The sequence below is a fragment of the Corvus moneduloides genome, chromosome 1 (genome assembly GCF_009650955.1).
Source record: "Corvus moneduloides isolate bCorMon1 chromosome 1, bCorMon1.pri, whole genome shotgun sequence".
In the NCBI taxonomy this organism is placed as follows: Eukaryota; Metazoa; Chordata; class Aves; order Passeriformes; family Corvidae; genus Corvus; species Corvus moneduloides.
In genome coordinates, this window is record NC_045476.1 from 147237886 (window position 1) to 147262922 (window position 25037).

The following is a 25037-nucleotide window of genomic DNA, read 5'->3' on the forward strand; positions in this document are numbered from 1 at the left end:
GATGAAAAATATTATATACATTTAAAAGGTTGTCTTGTGCCAAAGGGGTACATAAGGCTGCCAAACTTTCTTTGGATTGTATGTTAAAATAAGAGTAAATGCAAATTTTTTGGCCTCTCCCAAGTATAGTGAGCATCAGAAAGAAAAAACGACATCACCAGAAGTTAGACTACCTCCAGATGAAAGGTGATCTTTAGTAACTCTCAGCATCTCCTTTGCTAGAAGCGACTGTTAATTCAAGGTGTATTTACCTCTCCCAGGTTCACTTCTTGGCATAGCCCTTTGTACCGAGGAACTTAATTATCTTTCAATGTCCTCATTTCTAGCTGCCTTCTTTTACGTCCTTTAGGGTGTTGCCCAAAGAAGGGGCCTTGCAGCTGGCTATGAATCTCTTGGGCAAGAAACGCAAAACATAAAAGCAGAAAAAAAATTAAAAACAAGCATTCATTGAAGTCAGTGACAATTTAATTCAAAAATATGCTTGGAACCACATGTTCAAAATTATGTTACATATGCAAAAGAAAACAATGCCTGTTCTGCTTTTAGTTACATTTTATTGAACTCAGTGATGCTGTACTAATCTACAGTAAACAGAAACAGAAATAGAAGCAAGGGCAGTGAATATTCGAGTAGGTATAACTAGAAAGAGTGAAATTAATAAAAATCAACCTAATATTAACATTCCTGATAACATAAAGAAGGTTATAAAAATATAGGTAATCCCATAAGTCCACATAAAAGCTGCTTTTTACGTTGCAAGGGGTATTTGAGGTATTGATAATAGACTTATTAATTTTTTTCTAGTTGAAAGGTAGTCTACAATTCTTCAGACATAATGACATTGTTCCTTGAAATTTTATTATCATTCCTTCTTCCTACCAAAAATTTGATGTGTTTTCTACTCAATGGTTTAGTAATGTCTTCACTGCTCACATTCATTACATTTTTACTAAATCTGCTTGTGCTTATGTAATTTTATGTATTTTAATGATTTGTTCCCTTGCATGCTATGCAACAGAGATGACAGTGGCTTGACCTAACAAGCTAAAACTTCTAAACCAGAAGACATTTGAAAAAACTGTAAACCAGGCCAAAGTGTGCTATTCTAAATATTTATATGAACACAGATTTTCTAAGACCTTCAGTAGAAGACATGTGAACATATATGAAGAATCATCTAAAATGGTACACAGAATAGTAAATTTGGAAGTATGCACATAATAGAAATAGATAAAAACACACTGCTTTGTTTGGTGCATCTGAAAACTCACACAGTGTGGGCTTAGGCAAATAAGTGGCAACATGAGAGTCAATCATTAAAAAAATCAATTAAATATCCATATTGCCATAGTTATTTGTTCTGCATTGAATGATACTTTGCTTGTGATAAAAAATATGTATCATAAAATAGAAGAGTGTTGAGAAATTTGATCCAAAACTCAGTGTAGAGACTAATCCCTTTAAAAATGTTCCTATGTTGCAAACATTTTGCAACTCATCTCTCTTATTCACAGTAATAGAATCATAGAATCATTTAGGCTGGAAAAAAACTTTAAGACCATCAAGTCCAACCATTAACCCAGCACTGCCAAGTCCACCACAAAACCATGTCCCTAAACACCACATCTACATTTTTCAAATACCTCCGGGGGTGGTGATTCAACCACTTCCCAGAAACAACTGGTCCAACTATTAAAGTAATATTATAGCAATATTTTTATTGTCTCTTACAGCAGTAGCCAGATTAAGTTCTAGTTGTGCTTTGGCCCTTCTAGTTTTCTCCCTACAGAACCTCATTATATCATTGCAGTGCTCCTGAGTGACCTGTCCCTTCTTTCATTGGTCAGAATCTCTCCCTCCCTAGTTCCAGTCAAATCTCTCTGTCTAGCCATGCTTGTCTTACCCACTGGCTCATCTTTCCACATGTGTCATTTGACAAACAGAAGTAGATGTCAAATGTTTTGACGTTTCCATGCGTGGGTGCTGCTGAGGAATCGTTGCTGCACCACAGCACAGCTCCTTTGCACATCAGGTTGTGTGACCAGGGCTGGTCTCTTCAGAAATACAAAAAACAGCCATTTTATAAATTGAGTGAGAAAAGGAAATATCATGGATGTGTGCAGGAGCTCTGACCAGCTTAGTTTCCATTCCAATAAAGTAGTCAAATTCATCAAGGAGGCTCAATTTGTCTCAATTCATCGAGAATGAGGTTTTAATGCGAGCATGAGTATCCAGAAGCCTACCTGATTCAAATCAACACCATTCCACTATCCTCTGTTGAGCAGTGTAGATTTACACCAGCTATGAAATTAGCCAATAAAACCCAAATTTTGATGGACAGCAGTGAGAGGAGTAACCTGGCAGAAGTTGGATATTTACCTATCTGTATTAGTGTGGAGTATTTTGATAGCTATCATATAAAAACTGAAGCTACCTCAGGTCTTGGTTTATTGTTGGCTGTACTTAGGTTTCTGAAGTGCCTGAAGGTATGTCAGCTTGTAGGTTGTGTATACCTTGGGTTTTCCACTGGATAATAATAAGAAAATTCATGCCATCTCCAAGCCTTCTGAGTGTTATGAATCTTTATTCACTGATGTTTGTAAAATGTGTTGGGATTCTGAACACAAAAGGTTATAGAAGTACGATTAATTGTTGCCATTCTTTAAAGGAATGCAAGACTGTAAAGCAACCATGAAGCCTCTGTCAGTACTGGAGAGAGCTATAACAGATACATGCATGGAAGTTACAGCAGTAACACTGCTACTTTCATAGGGCCAGAAATTCAACCAGCAGAGTTAGATATGCAGTCTTGATGGTACTGAAATTGCTTGAGTTCTGCCTTTGACATCACTACAGCTGTGATTTCTATAGCTAGGCACTTAATTTATATCAGATGGTCAGTAATTTGAAATAAAATCATTATAATATTTTCTTCTCAAGTTTTTCAATCATTCTGTAAACTTTTTTCCAAGCTAAAAATCCTGCAAATGTTTACTACAATGGAATTTCATTTGTCCTAAAACCAGAGGTGTTCCTGCTCCACTACGGTGCATTTAATGTACATTATTCAGCTGTCTTAAATTATGAAGGACAAGTGATTTAATTCTGATCTTTTTATCTACATTGTGTAATTAAAAGAAATACTGGAAACCTGCATGACTTGCTTCCATGTAGTAATACTACAGAATTTCTGGATTTAAGAGAGATCATTTATTGGGAGGGACACTCAAGCATCTCTTATAATTTTTGTAAATTTTATCTGAAGACCTTCACAGTAAAATATTTTCTTAGTGTGCTGCAGTGTAGAAACATAAAAGAAAAATGTGTGTGGGCTTGGTGACTGGCATATGGAATTAAAAGACATCATTGTCATAAGATGCCAGAGGGATGACATATAACCCTATCAAACAAGACACACAGGCTCCTGCAAGTCCAGGAAAGAAAGAGTCCCCAGCTTTCAAAGCATCTCTGCCCAGAGAAGTTGTGGCTGCCCTATCCCTGGAAGTGTGGAAGGCCAGGTTGGATGGGGCTTTGTGCAAACCGGTCTTGTGAAAGATGTACCTGACCGTGGCTGTGGGGCTGGAACTAGATGGTCTTTAAGGTCCTTTCCAACCTCAACGATTCTATGATTCTAACATCCAGATATGCATTTCTAGTATATCACTAAACAAAACACTGCACTGTTACCATGTGCTCAATTGATAAAATCAGCAGACTTCTACAAAGTGATTGCCTTAGGTCTAACTAGAGTGAGAGTAGAATCAGATTCTGGTATTATCTTGGTGTATGAAGGAGAAGCCTAAATGTAATATTTGTGTACAGGCACAGTACATGGATATATTTTCTAGCAAGAAAAGGGATGCACTGTTTTGGTGTCCTCCTGTTTATCTGGAAAGTGTTGCTTCTGCACTTCCTTTTTTTTCTTGAAGAAGATAAAAAGAATATGCATGTGGAATGTTGTTGATGTAGAAAAGATCATGCAAACTGTCACCACTGAACTAGAGGCATCTGAGTTCAAAGAGAACTATTTGTAACTTTTCTTCCAATGCCCTGGTTTTTGGTTTAATTAAGAAAAATAACTTTTAGCTGGCTGATTTAGCTCATGTGAAAGGGGAAAAAAAAATCAATCTGCTGATTTTCTCAGCAGGAAAACGTTTTTCAATGGCATTTCTTTCAGCTACTGAAAAACTCAAATTTTTAAAAGAAAAGGAAGATTAATTTATAAATAATTAGATAAAAAATAGAAGGATTACATTATTTAACTTAGAATTCTAACCTCTTGGCTAGGAACCACAGCATTTTGGTTTGCTGTTGCTCTACATCATGTGGCTGTTTTTACTTGAGGTTTCAAGACCTCAGGTCGGAGAGTCTCTAGCAGGATTAAACCTCCTATATAACATTTCTGTCACAAAAAGAGCTCATGGAAATGTACAAATTATCTGCAGAAAATTCAAACAAAAAGGATTTTTCTACTTTAAGGTATTTGAGAAAAAAAATCCTAAACTATTTCCTGATTTGCTTCAGGAAAAGAAACACAAAAAATTACTCAAATGTCCACAAAAAATGACTCAGATGCCAGATAGAATCCAAGACTAGGTTTAAATTAAGATAATCTGCTTGATTATTTTGGGTGCTTCTGTTTCAACAAGTATCTCTGTTCTTCTTTGGAGTTTTAAAGGATTGAAAAGAAGAACAGTGAAAAAAAGGTATGCAAAGTTGCTTTTATGTTCTTTTTGACATGAAATAAAAAGGAAATGCTGAAAATATCTCTATAAAATTGTTCCCATGAGATGTACTTTATGATCCCCCTTTCAGGCCTGGGGAGTGTTTGGAGTAGGCAGAATGCATAATAAAAGCTGTACACTGAACCCTATCCTCAAATGAACAAAAAAAATCTGAGCTTGTCTGCTTCTCAAAGGCTGGGCTTGAGTCCTCTTCTTTAAGATACAGCAGATTGATATTGGGATTGTTCCATTGATGCCAGTGATTACATGGTTTCTGACTCATGCTGTTGTTCCAGGGCTTGCTTTTTTTTTTTTTTTCCCATTGTTATAAAACTGCCACTGCACACCAATTTAGTTGGTATCTTTCTAGGCATGTGGAGGAAAGAACTGGCTGGGGATAGACACTATGCTATCATTTCGTATCTTGATGTGGTATCCCACAAATTCATGTTGACACAATGCAATGATTGTAGAGCATACTGTGAGGAAGCACATCGTCTTTTTTTTGCCTCTGATTTTCTATAAATAACAGACTTCAGTCTCCATGGGTGCCAGGCTAGCATTTTGCAACATACCACTCCAACGCTTTAGAATTCCTCCCGACCATCTGGGAATTTCCTGTTCTGCCAAATAGGTTTGCCTGGACAGTGCTGAGGTCTGTCTCTCTCTTATGCTTTATGTTAGGGCAGAAACATTTTTATGTAGATGAACCCAGAAAGCTGGTACCAAAAGGTGGACCTGGAACTTCCACCACATCTGAAAGTGACAGGAGAAGGAGAGAGCTGGGCGGGCCTGAGGTTGGGAAAACCCCTTTTCTAAAGAGAAATTGAGCTTAGTTTTTTCCTGCTGATTCACTGTGAGCAGCATCAGGCCAAGCTCCAAAAGAATTCATTAACATCACATTCCAAGTGAGAGTCAAGATCTTTTTTTCAGTTTATAATCCTCTGAGACTCTTTAATGGTAATGGTTTGGGTTTGTGGACTGTGTTGAAAACCTCCTTTGAGTTTATGTTCCCATAGAAGATGATGGGCTTTTCTAGCTGACTCTTTTGGTAAGGTCTCATGATAACGACACCTGGAAAATATAATAGCAATGCCAGGCTAAGCCTAAGAGAAGCAAAACCAAAATTAATGTCTGTTCTGATAGAAAAAATACAGAACAACTCTGACTTAGGATGTCTCACAATATAAAGCTTGTATTGCATTCTAGTAGTATTCTATAATCTTGCTTCATCATTCTTATAGCTTTTCTGAAGGATTTTACTATGGAAGTGAAAACATGACAGCACTCAAAACCACACTGATATAACTAACACTGAGGTGTCATCTTGAAACTTAACAATAATGAAAATGGGAAATTTACACTAAAACACATTTCCAGAGTCCCATCATGGTGAGTTACAGCTCAGAGAAAAAATAAACAAAAACAAAGACAAAAAAACCAAGGACTAATTCTAGTGATGGACAACCAGAGTTTTGATCATTATTTCAGGAACTCTACATGATTTTGGTAAGAAAATAATAAATAAAAATGTTAAAGTAGTCTTTAAAAACTCACATGAAAAAGGATGTCACAGTTGGTACATATTTTATGGATCAAGAATTCATGTCTTATCTTCATGCCCATAACAGTGCAACAAAAAACATTTTCAGTCTTGCTCAATTCTGCTTCTAGGAAATACCCTAGGGGGTGAGTGGCCAAATTACTAGATGTTTCCAAGATGCGTAGGAGTACTAAATCCTGGGTCAAGAAAAATTTTTTCTTTTTCGTTTTTCTGTCCCCATTTCTATGGTTTATAAGGCAGGGTTTTTTGTGGGAAGTATTAAAGTAGAACATAACAAATTCTTTTTTTGGCTTACTGATTTAGCTCTAAAGAAATTCAATCACTAATCCTAGCTTTAAAAACCAAATTCTAGACAAATTCTTTTATTTCAGTCTGTGTTTAATTTTAAAACTATTTTTAATGTTGGTACATCCATTTCACTTTAAAAGTCAATATATAAATATGTTAAATAAACAAATCCTGAATTTATTCCTGCTCTGTTTAGTGGCTAGTACAGCATATGCCATAATGGTTATCATACATTGGCAAAAAATAAAGGTAATTAATGTCACATGTTCCTCTAGGTAAACTTCTCCTTTTTTCTGATGCTTTGAACTTTTGTGTCATTTTTCTCTATAGAAAGTCTCTGGACTTCTCATTCTCATCCACTTATCCAAAAGAATAAAATATACATGTGCTTGTTTAGTGTAACAGAGGAATTCCAGCTCAGTTCTACCTCTTGTTGAAGTCTATGAAAAGTAGCTACGTCCTTGTGCTAACACTCCAGTGATGAAATTAAAACAATTTATTTTACTGGGGTAAACCTTGTCTCAGGGAACATTTGAGTACCATCAGCTCAAAAAAGGACCCTTAGCACACTTGGGGTCAAGTTGTCAGATCTTGCAAAATTTAAAGCTGGCAAATTTGGGCAAATGCCTTTCCAGTATTCCTGACCTCTAGCTCATCACAAACTCTCCAAGGTGCTTGCTTGATGCTAGTATAATTGTTTCTTCACTTAATGGTCATAAGCAGCAAACACAAACACTACTTATGAGATTATCATTAATAGCTGCAAGAGCATTCCTGGTGACAAAATGACGCATTAGTTACCACCTGTAATGCCACACATGGCATTTGGGTTCCATTCAGCATTTCAGCCTGGGATCATCTGCATTTTAGATATACCTTGATAACCAGCAAAATTTGGAGAATTTCTGGCTTCCTCATTAAAACATGCTTCTGAGCATCTTGTCTTACTCATTCCTATATTCTTAAATTTAGAAAAATAATTTTCCCATTTTTTTAAAAACAGAAATGTCTTATTTTAACTGTGGTGAGTTTTTCTTCAGCAGACTGCACTACTGCTTAAATATGCAGTATTGCTACATCTGTAGGGCCACACACCAGTAAACAGTTTACATCTGCACTGTTTCAGAACATTTTACTGAACACAGTGCCACACACCAGTAAACAGTTTACATCCACATTGTTTCAGGACATTTTACTGAACACAAAGCTGTATAGCAGAGTAATTTCTCAGTCTTTTCTGTCACATCAGGACAAGGTATCTGATTGTGTGTACTTTAGTGATAGGTTGGTACCTCAGCAGTCACAGATTTGTGGACTGTATTATTTACCCTTCCTACAGGTTTTTAATCAAATCTTCTATCAACCTCAAATTGACAGACTTCTTGCTCTGAAGCACCACCCTCACCTCTCACCTTATATTTAGCCTTTTCAATATCTCTCTGGGTCCCTTACACTTTCCCTGAGCTGACCCTGCCTAGACCAATAGTCCAAAGTCAGAAACTGGGTCATCAAGCAGATCAAGCCATAAAATTTAATTTTTGTCAATTATTATTGAATTAATTCTGCTGTAATCATCCTTTGCCTTTAACGATAACCTTGTGGTACATGGCAAACTCCTCTTACTTGTGTGCCTCTGCAAATACAGTTGTCTTGCTCATGCTTCCCTGCATAAAACTTTGGTATTGTAACAGGTACAAATAGTTCTTTTAACAACTAGCATGAGGATAAAGGCTCTAATGGTTGAGCTGTGGGATGTCACGAAGGTCAATGATGTCAGAGGAATATACAAAAGACTATTTATCGCATCAGCCAGAATTCTTAGAAAAGCCAAGATATCAAACTGGATCATTCAAGAAAAACGTGAAGAGAAACAGCTTTAATCATTGCCTCTGTATTTAACAGGCTAAAGTGATAAAGAATTTTGCAGTCCATATCTCCTCCACGCAAAAATAGTAACACAGGAAAACTTTCTAGCAGATCATTGATGGCCTTTCCCATTGACAGGATAGAAGTGACGTGGGAAAGATAGGTGGCCCTTGGCCATTTATCTCTGCTGTGGTAAGTCACACACAGAGTGAAGTATGAAGTTTTAGCCAAGGAACAAAGGGGAATAGTTCATTCAGGAAGAGATTAGATCATCTCTTTGAGCAATTTTCCCTCTAAGCAGATCCTCAAAATTCTAGGCACAGCACCAAAGTCATTGTGGTTTGGGGGTTTCCCATTACTGTGTTGAATTTTTGATGTGGCCTAGAAGGCTGCAGGAATTTCCTGATGAATTAAGACTACGAAGGGTAAATATTTAACTATGACACAAATAAATATAGTTAATACTTAAATGATAAAGGCAGTGATCCTAAATCCTCATTTCAGTCACTTTTATCTGCATATGACTGCCCAATTTTCGAAGGCTGCAGCAGTTTTTTTGGGGTTCTTTGGTGTTGGAGAAGACTTCAGGAAAATAGGTTGTACATGAAGCCTTTCTCTGAGATTTCAGAAATATCCAGTAATTTCTACACAGGTTTTTCAATTTAAAAAAAAAAATTAGGAGAAGTAGTGCTCTGATAGTGATAGTGAGATAATTATTTGAAGATGCTTGCCTTTTTGAGACACAAATGCATGACTCAGAAGGGAGAAGAGAAAGACATGTAAATGACCTTATTATTCACCCTTACGGTTACCCGCACACTGAGCTGAAGGCAGAGTTTTAGAAAAGAGATTTATTTAATATAGTTCTCTTTCCTTCAAAAGACTTCTGCATGAGAACTAAAATGCCCAGAAGATAAATATTGCTAAAGCTACTCAAAGTTGAATGTATGAAAGTGAAAATCATCACTATTAAATAGAACCATGGGTGGTTTGATCCAAATTCAAACATTCGTTCAATACATTGCCTAGAAAAAGAAAACAAAAAAAATTATCATTTAACAACAACTAAATTATTTTTTTCCTAAATCTCCACTGTGCCAGACCATATTTGCAGGCAAGAGATTCCAAAAGAAAAATACACTTTTATAAACATAGGCTGAAAACTTTAAAACATGCATAAACAATATGATCCAGAGGGCAGGCAAGTCCACTACAGTCCTGAAGATGAATGTAAAAGCATCTCTACAGATTGTACTAGAACTTCTTTGATTTTTAGAATGAAGAGCCTTGGTAAGGACTCAAAGTTTACTGCAACATTTAAAATAGTGGGCAGGAGCCCTCAAGTGTGTCAAACTCAGTGCTTTCCTCTTTAAAACATTGCAAGTTCCCTCTGCACTTTTAGGTTGCTAACAGTGTTATCCCTAAGACTTAAGTTTTGTAATTTAAATAGTATCATTCTGTATGCAAGAAAAATCTCTTGCATACAGAAAACCTTTAAGAGAAATTTAGATGTGAAAGAAGGCAGGATTCGTCTATAAATGGCACATCAGCCTGCAGCAGAAAAAGTTTTTAGATTCAAAATTGATTAGCACCAATCTGATCATCTATGTTCTAGTGTGAAAGAAGCCATGTTGTCAAAACCAGACAAATTACCTTCTAAGGTTGTCTCTTCATACTCCCAATTTTCTCCCACAGTTCTCTAGTCTTGCCTTAATTTCATCCTGGCAGGGGTGCTCAGAGTTTATCCTATCTCTACTGTAATCTCCCAAGCCTCCTTGGTACAAAAGGAGCAGATAGAATACCAGGACCCAAATTCTCAAGCAGAACAGAATCAGAAGAAAATTCTGCTAAATGGAACAAGTGAATTTTTGTTATTTCCATACATTCCTATGTCAGAAGGAATGCCCGGTACCTGTATTTGCAACAAGATAACTAGAGACAACATGACAAATAGCAACAATTTACAAATAAAAATCCCAAAAGAAGTGATGAAAAATTATAGGTATACACTTAGACCATTTCCTATTAAAGAAGCAGATGTCATGCATGCACGAAGCACAATCAGGTTTGTCTTGCAACATGTACGCATGTAAAAACAGCAATGCGCCTGGAATGGGGAAAACAAAATTCCAATATTTTTTCCAGAATATACAAAAATTCTTGCTTCATATACATTCTGGAAAGGACAAAAGCAAATGTGCTTTTGTAAAATGCTTTTTCAGCTACACAGTTGGGGAGCCATTCACACAGAATTGATACATGTACAACAAAGTTTTTTTTTTTAAGCTAACAGGTCAGTTTGAGAACAACAGATTGACAGCAAGTAGATTGGTAAAACATGAGAATGGATTTAAGACACAACACTTAGAAACAGATTTCCATATACCTTAACACCAAACACTCCAAAGATCAAAATGCATGTATGTGTGCACACACTCATGCACCAGAGTGAGGTGTGGAAGGGAGAGGAATTCTGCGGACTTCTTAGAGTTTTTGATCAGCCACTTTTTACTCATAGATCTTCTACACAGATTCTTCAACTGCAACATTTTACATGGATTTTCAACCTATTTCTCTCTCCTTTAAGAAAGGAATAGTAACACAGACCATATGATTGACCATGTACTATCATGTAACAGACCTTTAAAGTACCTTTCCTAAAGACACACCTATTCCACCATGGAACTAGCATAGTTCTCTTACTATTACCCTTTTCTTAGTGTTTTTTTTCTTTACTTTTTTTTTTTTTTTTCATTTTTCCTCCTAGAAGCTAGTCAAGGAAGTATAAGAAATTTCTTTCAATCAGGTAGCTCCATGGCCTAGAATACTGATTTTCTATATGACTTCCTCTGAGTAATTACAGCATTATCTTAAAAATTTTTTTGGTTGGTTGGTTTGGTTTAAACCTGAAAGCAAACCATTTATATAGTGTACCTTGAGCATCTTTCCAGCTGGCCCTGTACATGTCTTGCTTTGACCATCTGCACCATATGCCTGTTCAATGTTGAGTGTAACTCACTGTTAGGTCTTGTCTAGACAAGAAAGTTGTGAGTTTGACTTGCATCAGTTTTAAACAGGGATAATTAAACTGGTGCAAGTCCCAGATTAGAATTCTTATCCCAGTTGAGTAGTGACTTACACTGTCTTAGATTACCCAGATTCCTAACTAAGGCAATGAAAAGTGAATTTTGATCTTTGTGCAGAAGTATTAATGAGAATGCAGTGCAAATGTACAACAATTTATGGCATTTCTAAGTTACCCTTCCAGTGAATATTCACCACCCTGTGTTTCATAACACTGTCTAAAATATGCACATGTGGTTGCACAAAAATAAGTTTGTGTAAAGTACAGCTTGTTTCAGAAGAAAAAGGTTTTTTCTGTGAACTAAGAAACTATTTCAATTTCCTTTTCCTGATCAAACTTCAACCCCTTAACAAGAGAGGAAATTCTTATGCTACTGGGAAGACTTTTACACCAGGACTGTTTATTCAAGACACTTGAGCTGCTGGTATTAAAGATGAGTTCACAGGACAACTAAACCGTGATACTGCTCTAGAAGGTCCTCATTTACTAGCTCTTCCTCATTTACTAGCCTGCAATTGCTGCAAATACAGAGAATAAGACTGAACTAAGCTGAACTGTAAATTGAGATGAATACAAGTAGACTGTTAAGTATCTTCACCTTTCAGATTTTGCTTGCAGTAGGTCATGCAAATGATCCCAGTTTTGATAACAACAAGTTTATTCAAAATTTTTGGTAATGGTAGCTCTGAAAAACAAGGCATTCCTCACTGGTCTTCATGAGGATCCGTACAAGATTCAGTTGCTTGCATTTTAGGCTGGAGCAGCAGCTGCTTGACAGGTTTTAAGAACCCTGCAAGAATGAGGACTATTCTGACTGTGAGCAGGACACAAATAACCCATTTACCCAACAGCAACCTGCAAGATATTCTTGGCTTTATAGATGTATATTCATTGTATTTATCTGCTTACTTTTTATGCAGTACTTTAGTTACTTATATTAAAAGCAATTTCCTTCCAAAAGATTTTTAATCTCACATTTATCTGTAAGTATTGTAAACATTATTATAATACATAAACTGTTAAGATCACAAAATACCTTCCACCAGAAAGACTCCAAAAGCAACACAAAAAATAACATATTAAGCTTCCCAAAAGCCTTGTGAAATTGGATAGTAGTGCTACATCTGTATTAGAAAAGGGAAACCAGAATGCTTAAAGTTTACAGTTTCCTAGCAGTCACAAGCAAAGTCCATACTATAGACATGAACAGAAGTAAAGATTAAATCCATCACACTTAACTGAGGCATTTAAATCAGGAAGTGGGCTGCTCAGGATTTTCCTGGGGTCAGTGAAGAGAAACACTTCAGACAGCTGAGTCTTCCTCTGGGCTTGCTATGGTCTCATGACACAGCACTGAGATTCTCGGCAGCAAAGAAAACACTATCTTGGGTAACTGGTATTCTCCTGGAGAAGCTGGCAGCCAGTGACTTGGACAGGTACACTCTTTGCTCTGTTAAAAACTGGCTCTAAGACTGGGCCCAGAGTGTGAATATGAATGGTGCTACTCGAGCTGGTGGCCAGTCACTCATGAGGTCCCCAAGGTTCAGGGGGGCCAGTCCTATTTAATGACTTTATCAATGAACTGGATGAAGGGATTGAGTGCATCCTCATTAAGATCACAGATTACACTAAGTTGAGTGGTAGTGTTGATCTGCTGGAGGGTGGGAAGTTTCTGCAGAGGGATCTGGACAGGCTGGATCTACGGACCAAGGCCAACAGTATGAGGTTAAACAAGGCCAAGTGCTGGGTTCTGCACTTGGGTCACAACAACCCCCTGCAGCATTACAGGCTGGGGGCAGAGTGGCTGGAAAGCTGCCCAGTGGAAAAGGACCTGGGGGTACCAGTGGACAGCATCTGAACACCAGCCAGTGTGTGTCCAGGTGGCTAAGAAGGCCAATGGCATCCTGACCTGTATCAGGAATAGTGTGGCCAGCAGGACCAGGGCAGTGATTTTCCCCCTGTACTGGCACTGGTGAAGCCACACCTCGAGTGCTGTGTCCAGTTTCAGGCCCCTCAATTCAAGATGGGTAGTGAGTGGCTGAAGCAGGTCCAGAAAAGGTCAACAAAGCTGGTGAAGGGTCTAAAGTGTAAGTTGTATGAGGAGAAGCTGAAGGAGCTGGAGAAAAGCCTGGAGAAAAGGAGGCCGAAGTGGGATCTTCTCATTCTCTACAACTATGCAAAAGGAGGTTGTAGTGAGGTGGGGGTTGGCCTCTTCCCCTTAGCAGGAAGTGACAAGAGGAAATGGCCTCAAGCTGTGCCAGGGGCAGTTCAGGTTGAAGGGCAGGGAAAAATTCCTCAGTGAATGGGCGGTTAAGCATGGGAACACACTGCCCAGGGAATTAGTGGGGTTGCTGTCCATGAAGGTGCTCAAGAAAAGACTGGATGTAGCACTTCGTGCCATGATTTAATTGATGTGGTGATGTTTGGTCAAAGGTTGGACTCAATGACCTTGGAAGTCTTTTTCAACCTTAATGATCCTGTGATTCTGTAATTCTAAGTTTGGGTGGGATGATGCAGTCTTAACATACCCAACCTCACTACTTTTCCCCTATTGGCTGTCTTTTTTTTTTTCCAGGGCACACAGCACTGATTGCTTCCAAACCACATAATGGAATAGGAACGATGAGTTCTCAGCACCCTCAAAATGACATGCCATTTACTGTATACCAGTTTCATTTAGAAAAGCTCTCAGTGCTCCAAATGAGATCTCCCACTGGGCATCTTGGTTGGACAATTCTGATGACTAATAAATGTAACATTTTATTGTTACCAGAAATTTCCTAATTATGGCTGTCATCACTGTAAATAAACACATTCAGGTCCTACTGAACATTATGATAAAGCCTTGCCTCCAAGCATGGGAAATGTTTTTTAAAGTAATAACTGTCTTTCAGTCTAATTCCCTGATTCTTCTGCTTCTTAAAAAAAATTAATTGCCAAATAAATTATTCCCCAATTATGTAAAGCTTTTAGGCATTTCCACATTTGAAGTCTTGCCTCTTTCTTGTGGTTACATCAGAATGTTCCAAGGACTTGAGCAATTTGACAAATAAAGCTTTGAAAAGCAGGCATATTTTTGGCCAATAGATTTTTGGGGGTATATAAGCAATTTTGGGTTTACACTCAAATGTATTTTTTTGGAGCCAGTTTATTTCCATGAAGTTATTTTTAGTCCTTAAATTTGGCTTTTATACATATATACTTGCTCACTGAGTAGTACACTAAGAAATCCCACTAATTCCACCCTTTGTTTCACAACATGTTTGTGGGAACTGCACTTCAAATATCACTAGGATGAGGCTCTGCTTTGGATATGAGAATTCATTGACTCCAAAGCAGAAAGAAGCACCCAGAATAGTAAGCAACCTCTGTGTCTAGAAAATAAATACAGGTTTGAGCTGGACACCAAATAGGAAGCTAGTGCCCAGTTTTGGATGAACCTTTCTCACTGCTTCCTTTTAGCCCTGGTCTACCTTGAAAAAGGAAAGGTTTACTGGAAAGCCATTCTTTACACAGCCATGTTAGTAATGCTCATACATGCAGAATACCAGATTCTAAATCCAATTTTCTTTGTGAGAGTTAGCAGGAGTTCCTCTTGCATCTCCTGGTTGTGCTTAACATCCAAATATCATGTGAATTTTTAGGTCACAGGTCACATTGCAAAATACCCAATGAAACATAATTATAAATAAAATGGAACTTTTACTATTTCTTGTGATAGTTCAACTAGAGAAAATTGGTTTCTTAATATGACAAAACTTTCGCATACACAATGACCATCTCCATCTGCATATTAATATAAATTTGCCTGATGGGACATTATTACAGCTTTTTAGATCTCTCCTATCCAGGGCAGGCTCCATCACATTTTCACTCAGCTTGCTCTGTCATATTTTCACTCAGCTTCACAAAAAGTGTGACATGTAAGGGATTTTCCCATCTTCAGCAAACCATAAAAAATCCAAGGCAAAAATCAGCCACTCCACACATATAAGCATATTATATTTCATTGCAGAAAACAGGAGTTAAGCCCTGATGGCAAAGACAGCACTAAGAGACAGACTTCCAGTGGAGCCACAGCACACAGTGACAGACACCAGTCTTTCCAAAAGCCATTTTCTTCTATGTAGTGACTGGCCCCCTCAAAACCTAGATCCCTTACCTGTTTAAATCCTAGGTGAGGACTTGTGTTGTTACTGTCGCAAAATAAGGAAGTCAACAAAGACCACAAAAAATACAATCAAAAAAAATTATCAAAACCATTGTAAGAATAAACTTTAGACTATCAAATGGTTATAGATATATCCCAGAAAAATTGCTCATAATTTCTTTCTTTAATGACTGAATCCAGACCATAATTTCATACTTCCTCAGTTGTTGCTGGTAAATAACAGCACAGGCACATTGAAGGGAAAGGAAGTGAGTTGAAGCTTCTTTTTCTTTTTGGTTTAAGTCTATCTACCTACTTGTAACACTTGTATGTGTTAGCTTCTAATAGTATACTATCATTAAGCAATATTTTTAAACTTTTATGGTATTCTGCTTAGATAATGAGCAAGAAGAAAAGAAAGAGTGGATCATGTAAAACTCACTTATTACTGTTATAACAATTATTACTACCATTTAGATGGCAGGAAAAGTATATGGAACACTCATCTCTACAGCTATCCTGAATGTACACTGAGTCCATCGATACTGTAAGTTCAGCAAGCCAACAGCAACTTCCTAAGACACGATGATAACATTTCTTTGGCAATACTTAGACACTGCAACTAAATACCAAACAGCGTCACGTGAGCCAGTCAGTTACTGCAAGAAAGAAAATGTGATGAACTGTTTGTTTTGAACTATCAGTATAAACATATTGCAGAAATGAAACCCAAGCTTAAACAATGGGGAAAGTTATCCGGTATTAAAATAAACAGTTCTAGGAAAAATCTCAAAAAATGTTTACCAAGTCATCTTCTTCCACGTAGTTTCTGTGCAGAGCATTTTGCCATATGCCTGGTTTGTCCACCAACCCTAGTTACACTGATTACAGATATGCAAATTATAATGGACAAGGCTGGGCCTTAATTGCCTGTAATTGGCTCCACAAGCAAGAGCATTTTTATCTACAATCAAGCTTGTAGATCATCAAAGAAGCAATTTTGAGTTTAAGAAAATAAAAAAAATTACTTTTTTACAGAAAAGTATACTTGTTTTGCTTCTAGAACTCTGATAATTTAGATATTGAAGAATAACAATTTTAAATTAAAATACTAGATTTAAGTAAGCCATGATTCTTACAAAATTTCATACTAAGTATTTTTTAAATATCACAGGGGAGCACTTGTGCTGAGAAAATAATTCACTTTGCCAAACATTGGCAAGGTAAATTTTTATTGAAATTTATATCTATTACTTGAAGTAATCAACATAGCTCCTTTTTGTAAGTCAGACTATTTCTAAAATTCTTAAACATTATTTCTGATTATAAGTATTCTCTTCCAGTAAAAGACCTACAACAGTTAATTATTCTTTAGTTCTTTCACAGCAGGTGCACTGTAAAATGCTATTTAGTGTAGAAAGTTTAGGGGGAAAAATAAACGCAGAGAATAAAAATGAGATGTGAGATATCTACGTAATATATTCATTACACTTGAGCATTATACATGTGTTGAAAGGAAATGAGTTATGGCTGAGACGCTTTGTAGTGGCAACAACAACAAAGCAAATTCAGTATTCAGAGATGCTATAAAGGAGCTGCATCAACCTCATTTGTTCAGAGTGAGACATGGCCCTTCACACAGAGAAACTGGTCCTTTCATTCCAAGGAAAACTGACACATGGGGATACATGCATAATCCCAGTTTTATGCTAACCCCTGGGAGCAGGGGGTTGGGGGCTCGGAGGGAAAGGAGGAGGGGGATAGTTCTTCCCTCAGCCTGTTTTACAATCATTGCAGAAGAAAACAGTCCTCAAATATAAACCCCTGTCATTGGGCTTCCTACCTGCTTAATCACTTCCCTCCAAAGTGTGAGAGGACTAACCCTCAGACATTCACACTCCAGAGACTCATATTTCCTTATGTTCAGTGAAACAGTGATCTTAGTTCAGTCTCTAGTGGACAAACACAGAATAAGTTAAGTCTTAGAAGCATGATTCAGCAGGCAATTTCCTCAACTAAAATCATATGTGTATAAAAGCAGAAAACAACTTTCCTCTTTTTAGTGCTTGTCTCAGCCTGCCAAGGCACAGTAAAATAATTTCTTTTCCTCTACATAAAACATCCCCTCATTTCCAGTCCTATATTCTCCAAGGCAGATCAAGACATTAAAAAATGAGGGAAGTAGTCTAAAAATTAAATGTTTGGTTATATTTTCTGCACAGAATCTTCTCTCTCTTGCTACAGCCAGGTATCCAAGAGAACAAGTAATTTACAAAAAAATCAGGAAATCCTCTCTAAAAATTCTAGTAGAGTTAGGGGGGTGGGGCTGGCTGTATATGCTTTTTGACATATTTCTGTCTTATATACTGACTGGATGAAACAAAAGTTGTAAATGAGATAGGTTAGCAACAACTATGCTAATATGAAGTTTCAGCCCACCTAGTAAGAGCCTGCATTAGAGTTTTATTGATGGTCACTCTTAGTATGAACTTGTGTTGCAGTTAAATCCTGTATCTCTCAAATGGGCACATATACAGCGTTTTCTGTACCATATTATATGACTAGTTGCATCACTCAATTGTGCAATTTTCTAAGTTTTGCCAGGTCAAAATGCCAGCATGTAAATGGGAATATCACAAATAGCTGTACACGGACTGTTTATTTATTTTAACTGGCCAGCTACCCCAAAGCATTTTCTTTACCAAGGCATGGACAATATCCATGCAAGGTATGTAATTTTACACAAGTGAGTAATCATGCTAAGGTGAATGGGACTAATCATATGAGTGAAATTATTCACATATTTAATCCTTTCAGACTCAAACTTCATAAAAATAATTACTTCTATTAAGTAAGTGCAACACTTTGAAACCCATTTTCCCCTTTCTAGGAAAGAATGCACATATACAAACACAAATTGAAGCAGGCTGTTTCAAGACCAGTGTATTCAACATGGTTAAACTGTGAAGTTTTAGAAGAGTGAATGTCTATATATTTTCCTGTTTCTTTCCAGAAATCAGCTGGGTAGAGTAGTATTACAGGATCTGTTTATGAAGGAGCAATGATATTCCTAACCCAGTGCCTTTAAATGCTGACTTTTTAAATGCTCCCTTTTGCTGTCAGCGTAGCAGGTATCCTGTATGACATCTGAGCTGAATCTGTGAACTATAAGTAGTGCTTACAAGAACTTAGTAAGTTCTATCAGTAGAGTCTCTGGAGGATTTTTGTGTTCTCTGACTCACACGCATACACAGTTTCTTGAAAAAAAGCCTTAAGAAGTTGCATCTTTCAGTAAAATGAAGAAAATTCTGCTCCCAAGAGCAATGTCACTAGGAAGGGTGCACTCTGGCTAAAACATTTGTCTCCTACACAGCCAAGAACTATATCAATCCTTATTATTTCTGTTCTCATAGAAATTAAGGAAAACTTTGAACAGCATAAACATCCCCCAAAAAAATCATTTAGTGAGAAACAAAAAAAGGAAACACTTACTTTTTGCAGCCACTGAGTGTAATTTTCCATCACATGTTCCAGATGTTGCAGTTTCTGGGAAGATAAATCCTGTTCCACGTGAGGAGCATCTCTCTGAAGAGCATTTGTGTTGTACTGGTCTGTCGTGCTTTCACGACAGTTCCCATCCTGTTCTGGCAGAATGAAAGTATAGGTGCACTGCCCGTGCTGAACCCGGTTAAATCTTCTCCCACTGGCTTCTGGACCCCGACGCTGGTTAGTACAGCCTACAAGAGCAAGAATCGCTGCCAGGAAAGCAGAGGAAAAGAAAACTGACATGTTATTACAACTTTCCTTTCTTGCTTTAAGAAAAACTTTTTCTTCCTCTTTCTTAAATTTGTTCTTAATTTCCCTTAAAGTCTTTGGAAAAAGGACTGGAGCAGCACACTTTAACAATCAACCTTGGATAAACTGTTATTTTTTTTTAATTTCACTGTGAGGATAGCTTCCTTAGTTAAAATTGGGAATATTTATTGCATAGTAGTTAAGATTTATTGTTTCCTCTCTGTTACAGTCCAGCATGTAGCCTGCTTTAGTCAGCTGCATATGCATATCCCAGTCTCTTTCCCCTACACTATCTGCTGCAGAACTGCTATTTTCTCTCAGGCTTCAGTGAGTTTTATTAAGGTTGCACTTTCAAGCCAAGCTGGAAGCAAGCAGCCTTTCACAAGATGACTTGACAGGAATGCGTGTATGAGTGCGCCCCTATGCTAAGGATGGCTGATGGCTCAGTACAGAGGGATCATCTTACAAACTGGCTGGATGCATGACCTCAATCATGCATGTCTGCCCTGCCCCTGCTGCATACAACTGCTGAGGGCTTTGGGCAAATTCACGTAAGTTTAATAAGTGAGTCAGTCCACCTTAATACACTTCATATGTTCGCACTGACCTATTAAAATGTAGATAAAGTGTAGAAGTTTGTTGTAATCCCTCTGTAAATATACAAAGCACTGAAATTAAAAATTCTTTCAGTTCTGCTCTGCTCTGTATCTATTAAAGAATTCTAGGTCGGGTGAATGACACTTAGAGGGAAAAAAAAGTTTAGTTTAACCCTCACTAAGTTTAGCTAATTTTTTAAGACAATTGTGTTTCTTTAACAGTTTTCAGAGAGCTGTTTTACATCATATATTGAAATTAGGGTTGCCAAATAGTAATCAGGAAAGGCAGTTCAGAAGGATAACAATTTTCTGTGTTTGGTGTCTAAAGTAAGGTAACTAATTAGAAACCAGTGAGAGATAGTGACTGAACAATTCCAGACTATCTTCTGTACTACTGCATAGTTATCACATGCATAACACCAATTTGCAAGTCTGTATGGGCTACGCAGGCACCCCTCATTATATGGGGAAACTTTCTCTGGGGCATCTTCCTCAGAATAAGACTGTGCTAACTGCTTAAAAAACTATCTTAAATAATGCCTTTGTTATTTCTAGAGACAAATAAAAAATGCACAGATAATAAACAGGATTGGAATATTCATGAAATTCAGAGGAATCTGGATCTGAGTTCCTGCACTAGTATTTGTTGTTGTTAAATAAATATCAGCCAACACTAATGTGGAACACTTTGCACAATATTTCCCTTTAAAGTAAGTGGTCTTCTAAATAACAATAAAGCATCACTAAAAAAACCATCAAGGAGACCTATTTGCAAAAAGACTGAGTGCAAACACCTTCAGTGCTCATGCAATTGTGACCTGTATCACAACTACAATGTCATTCTTAAAGAACTGCCTGGAATATTTAGCCAGGCATCTGACCTGTTCCCATGGAAGCTATTCCTACTGAAACTGCAAAACATCTTGCATCTGGAAAGAAACCACTTCCTTTGAACCAATAAGTAATATCCCCTACAGTAAAATAGAAAAAATGATAAGTTCTTATCTTTCTCTGAATTTTTTATATATCCAACACAGAGAGAGAAAGAAAAAAGGGGAAGAATACAAAGCAAAAAGCAAAGCATCAATGTTACTGTTGCTTTGAGCAAAATCAGAATATCCTTCCACCTCTGAACTGTTCAGACCAACTTAGCACTTGTTTTTCTCCTTCTGAAAACCAACTTCTTAGTTTGCTTTCTTCCTTGCATACAGAACTTCCCATAACTCACCACCACCACCAGAACTAATTCTGCTGTGGTTTATTACACTGTCTTTGCAATTATTGTGAAATATATTTCTAAAATATTTGCTCATCTAAGATTAGAGATGAAAAGGGAAGAAAACTGTAGGTTCAGACACTGATCTGAAGGGTTAGCAAAAAAGCAGCTATATTCCCTCTGAGGCAAAGCGAAAATACCAGAGCACAAACATGGCAACAATACATGCTTTTCTTGTAAGTAAAAAAGAGTACTTTATGAAAGGGCCTCAGAGCAGCTGAAAGGGGGATAGCAAAGGTGGGTGTACAAAGGCTTCCTAGACTTCCTAGACTAAAGTTCATATTTTCAAATATGAACGCACATTTACACAAATGCCTCATTCATTTTCTGCAGAGCATTTAAACAAATTTATTCACATGCAAATGTGGAAAAGTAAGACTGCAAATTTACACTTGATGTTTTTCAGATGAGGATTTCACAGAAGAGCTGGCTCCCTTTGTTGCTGTTACATGGCCCCTGCCTGCTGGCTTGAGGTGACTTCCCCTTCTGTCCCCCTTCTTCCTGAGGGATAATAGCCATCAAGACCTTCGAGAACCATGCAGAACTATCAGGCATCTTTGACGTTTGCTTGTTTGTCTCCAGCTTAGTTCCCTACCACAGCACCTGCCTTTCAGTCCCCCTGGCCCAGGCCCCAAATGGATGGATCACAGGCAACGTGCAATTGTCAGGTGTCACAGCAGGGAGGTGTGGCAGAGCCATGCAGCAGCCAGAGCATCCCCTACCAGCACACTGCACTCAGGCTTCCTTGCTAAAGAGAATCAACTCCCCCCACCCATGCACTGTCCACATCTGGGTTATAAGAGTAGTGCTTCTGAGGCATCTTGTGTCCAAACGTGGGGTCTCACGCAGAGGCAAGGAAGGGATGGCAGGATTTAGGTGAAAGCCCAGGAACCATTCTGTCGCTCCTAGTTTGCAGCCTTTCCAGCACACAGAGAGACACAGAAAGGGATTCATGAATTGTGATGGGATGCACTTAAATATTTTCAAGGGTTCCTTGAAATGTCAGCAGCTCTGTTGGCTACATAGAAACTCAGCAAGCTTTCGGGCTGCTCTGGCTGACCCCAGAGTCAGAGCTATTCACCAGGGTCCCTAACTAAAATCACAGACATTCCCAGGCCTGTAACACAGGGACCAGCAAGGTCAGCTTGCTGTTTCACCAAACACACAGCAAAGTTGTCTTGATAAACACATTGGACCAACCAGGCCAGGTTCAGTTTACACTCCTCCCTGACACACTCATGGTTCCCTGCATACACAGGCAGAAGTGCAACAACCAGTACTGAAAAAATCTTTCTTCCAGATTTACAGATTATTCCAGTTAATTCCACATTGCAATTTTATAAGGAATTCCATTTTATCTAAGGAAAACAGATTCAGAAATAAGAAGAGTTTTTATTTTCTGAAGTTCCCTATTCCTATTAAGGTGTTTTTCTTTTCAAAAACCAACCAACCAGCCAAACACAACATCCTGCTCAAGAGTTTCAGTGATTTGATGTCTTATACCTGATTTGATAAATGTATGGTTTATTATTCGAGTACCATGTGATCTATGTGACATGTCCCAGCTTTGCAAGAACTGAAAATTTCAGTGAGGTAAGGAAAAAATAGTTCTCACAGTTCAGTCAAAGTCACTGTGGGTATTTCTGCAGGATCTTACATTATATTCTACAGATAAAATCTAAATGATTTGCCCAGGATTGCACAGTTGCTCAACCAGAAACTGAGTAGGGATGCGTTTAAAAGTCGCTTTATTTTCCTAAGACCGCTTCCTCCATCACCATGATTAGTTTCATATTCCTTGAACTTTTCCTCCTGTGTAACAGGGAAGGGATGGATCCAGAGGCTTCCTTCCCAGACCATGCAAAGTCTCATACCCATTGCTTATTTAATAGCTATGTGAAATACTGTAGCTCACTATGTAATCAATCCTACAAGGCAAAATAAATGGGAATTCAACATCCAGATAAAGGTTACATTCACATGATATTGGTTCCTATATATCTAGAATTAATGCAATTTAGTGGCTTTTACCAATACATATGCATGCTCAGAGTACAATTATAAATTCTAGGAAACAAAAATCTATTTCTCTTTCTTTACATTTCTGCTGCAATATGTGTCATTTCTGCAGATGAGTTGCAATAAGGTTGCATCATGTCACACACAGTACCTGGAATTACTCCAACTCGGCTTCCTCGGTGTATATGGGATATCAGTGCAGAGTGGCTCCTGAGTACAGGTATAATAAGCAAGATTTTCTGTCTCAGTAAACCAATAGCGGAGCACAAAATATTTATTCTTAGCGTAGCACATTCCAAAGAACCTCATTCTACCTATATAAATTCTACCAAATAAAATGGGATCTTAAGTCCCACAACCCTGACTTGTGTGCTAATGCTTCTCCAGTTACTTCAGTGGAGATGGTCCCATTTATTCGTAGTGCTGAGAGCAGAATTGGATGGAAGATATTGCCTGACCCTACAAAATCCAGATGGTATTGAAAGCAGATGAAGAGGAAGACTTACTTACCATGCAATAACACTTTCTCCTACTACCTGTATGCTTTCTTTTCTTGCTCTCCAGGGAACAAGCAAGTAATCATCTCAAATAAATTTCTCCTCAGGACTGAAGTTTGTACATTCACATGTGCATACTTAAGGCATGATCCCACATAATGCTGCTTGCCAGATTCCTCCTTCAAAGGAACACTGTGATGGGTGTTCAGTTACGCCGCAGCCCAGCCCAGCTCTCCCAGCATTTGATTTCACACCTGAGAACAAGTAAACAGCTGGGAGCATTAGCAGAGTGGCAAAAAGCAGCTTTTAGGAGAAGATGGTGGTTTACAGAAACATCTGATCTACTGTTTATGCTGTACAACCTGTCTGAATTTTGTCTCACACAGAGGCTTTATTGGATTCTTTCCAATATGTTGGCAGATGAGAGAGGTAGATGTTTCCTAAAAACTTATTTTCATGATGTGAGAAAATCAAGTTGTTCTTATATTCATAAGCAATCTTTGAGCTTATGCATGTAGAGACAAAGCACATGGATTAATTCTGTTGAATTTCCTCTCATTCCCTGAGGAAGGAAGGAATACTACAAGCATCCTCTTGTTATCTGTTTAGGGTAAGTTTTGTCCCTTATTTTCAAAATTTCTGGATACTTGCGTTATTTTCAAAGACCAACCCCCAACGCTATCAAAGAGGAGGATACACAGTAATGGAACACAGTGGGTATGATGTTTCTGATTCAAAAGGATAAAAATACATGCCCTAATCTAAAATGCCTGATGAGAAGTCCAACAGTGATGATCTGTGGTAGCTTGTTAAACCCCCTGATCCTGCGATGCCAAGTTCCCCCGGTTCCCTGCCCTAGCCTTGCCCACTCCCTCAGACTTTCCCTATTGGTTCCTGTACCCCAGCCCCGCCCAGGGACCGCCCCTGGGCCCCTGACAAAACCACCCCACATGCAGACCACAAGGTCTCTCTGCCTCCAAGGGCGCTGGGACAAGATGTGAATAAAGCTCTCTTACCACCCTCATGGGAGACCCTTCTCTACCTCTTTTACCACCACTGCGTTGTAACACTGCTGGCTGCGGAGCCAGATCGCGGGGCTGTCCGAAATGGACTCTGGGATGCGATTAATCGCATGGCCCTAGGAAACACCCGCTGTGCTCACAGGGAGCTGCAGCCT

At 38.1% G+C, this 25037-nt stretch overlaps 1 protein-coding gene across 1 annotated transcript in view; it reads right to left on the minus strand.

Moving 5' to 3' along the window:
- Positions 1-19880, minus strand: part of ANGPT1 (angiopoietin 1) — a 154745-nt gene extending 134865 nt beyond the window's left edge. The window contains exon 1 of the mRNA XM_032131476.1: positions 19170-19880. Within this exon, the coding sequence (XP_031987367.1) occupies positions 19170-19466 (297 nt within the window). The 5' untranslated portion in view covers positions 19467-19880. The remainder of the gene's footprint in view (positions 1-19169) is intronic.
- Between the last annotated feature and the right edge of the window lie 5157 nt (positions 19881-25037).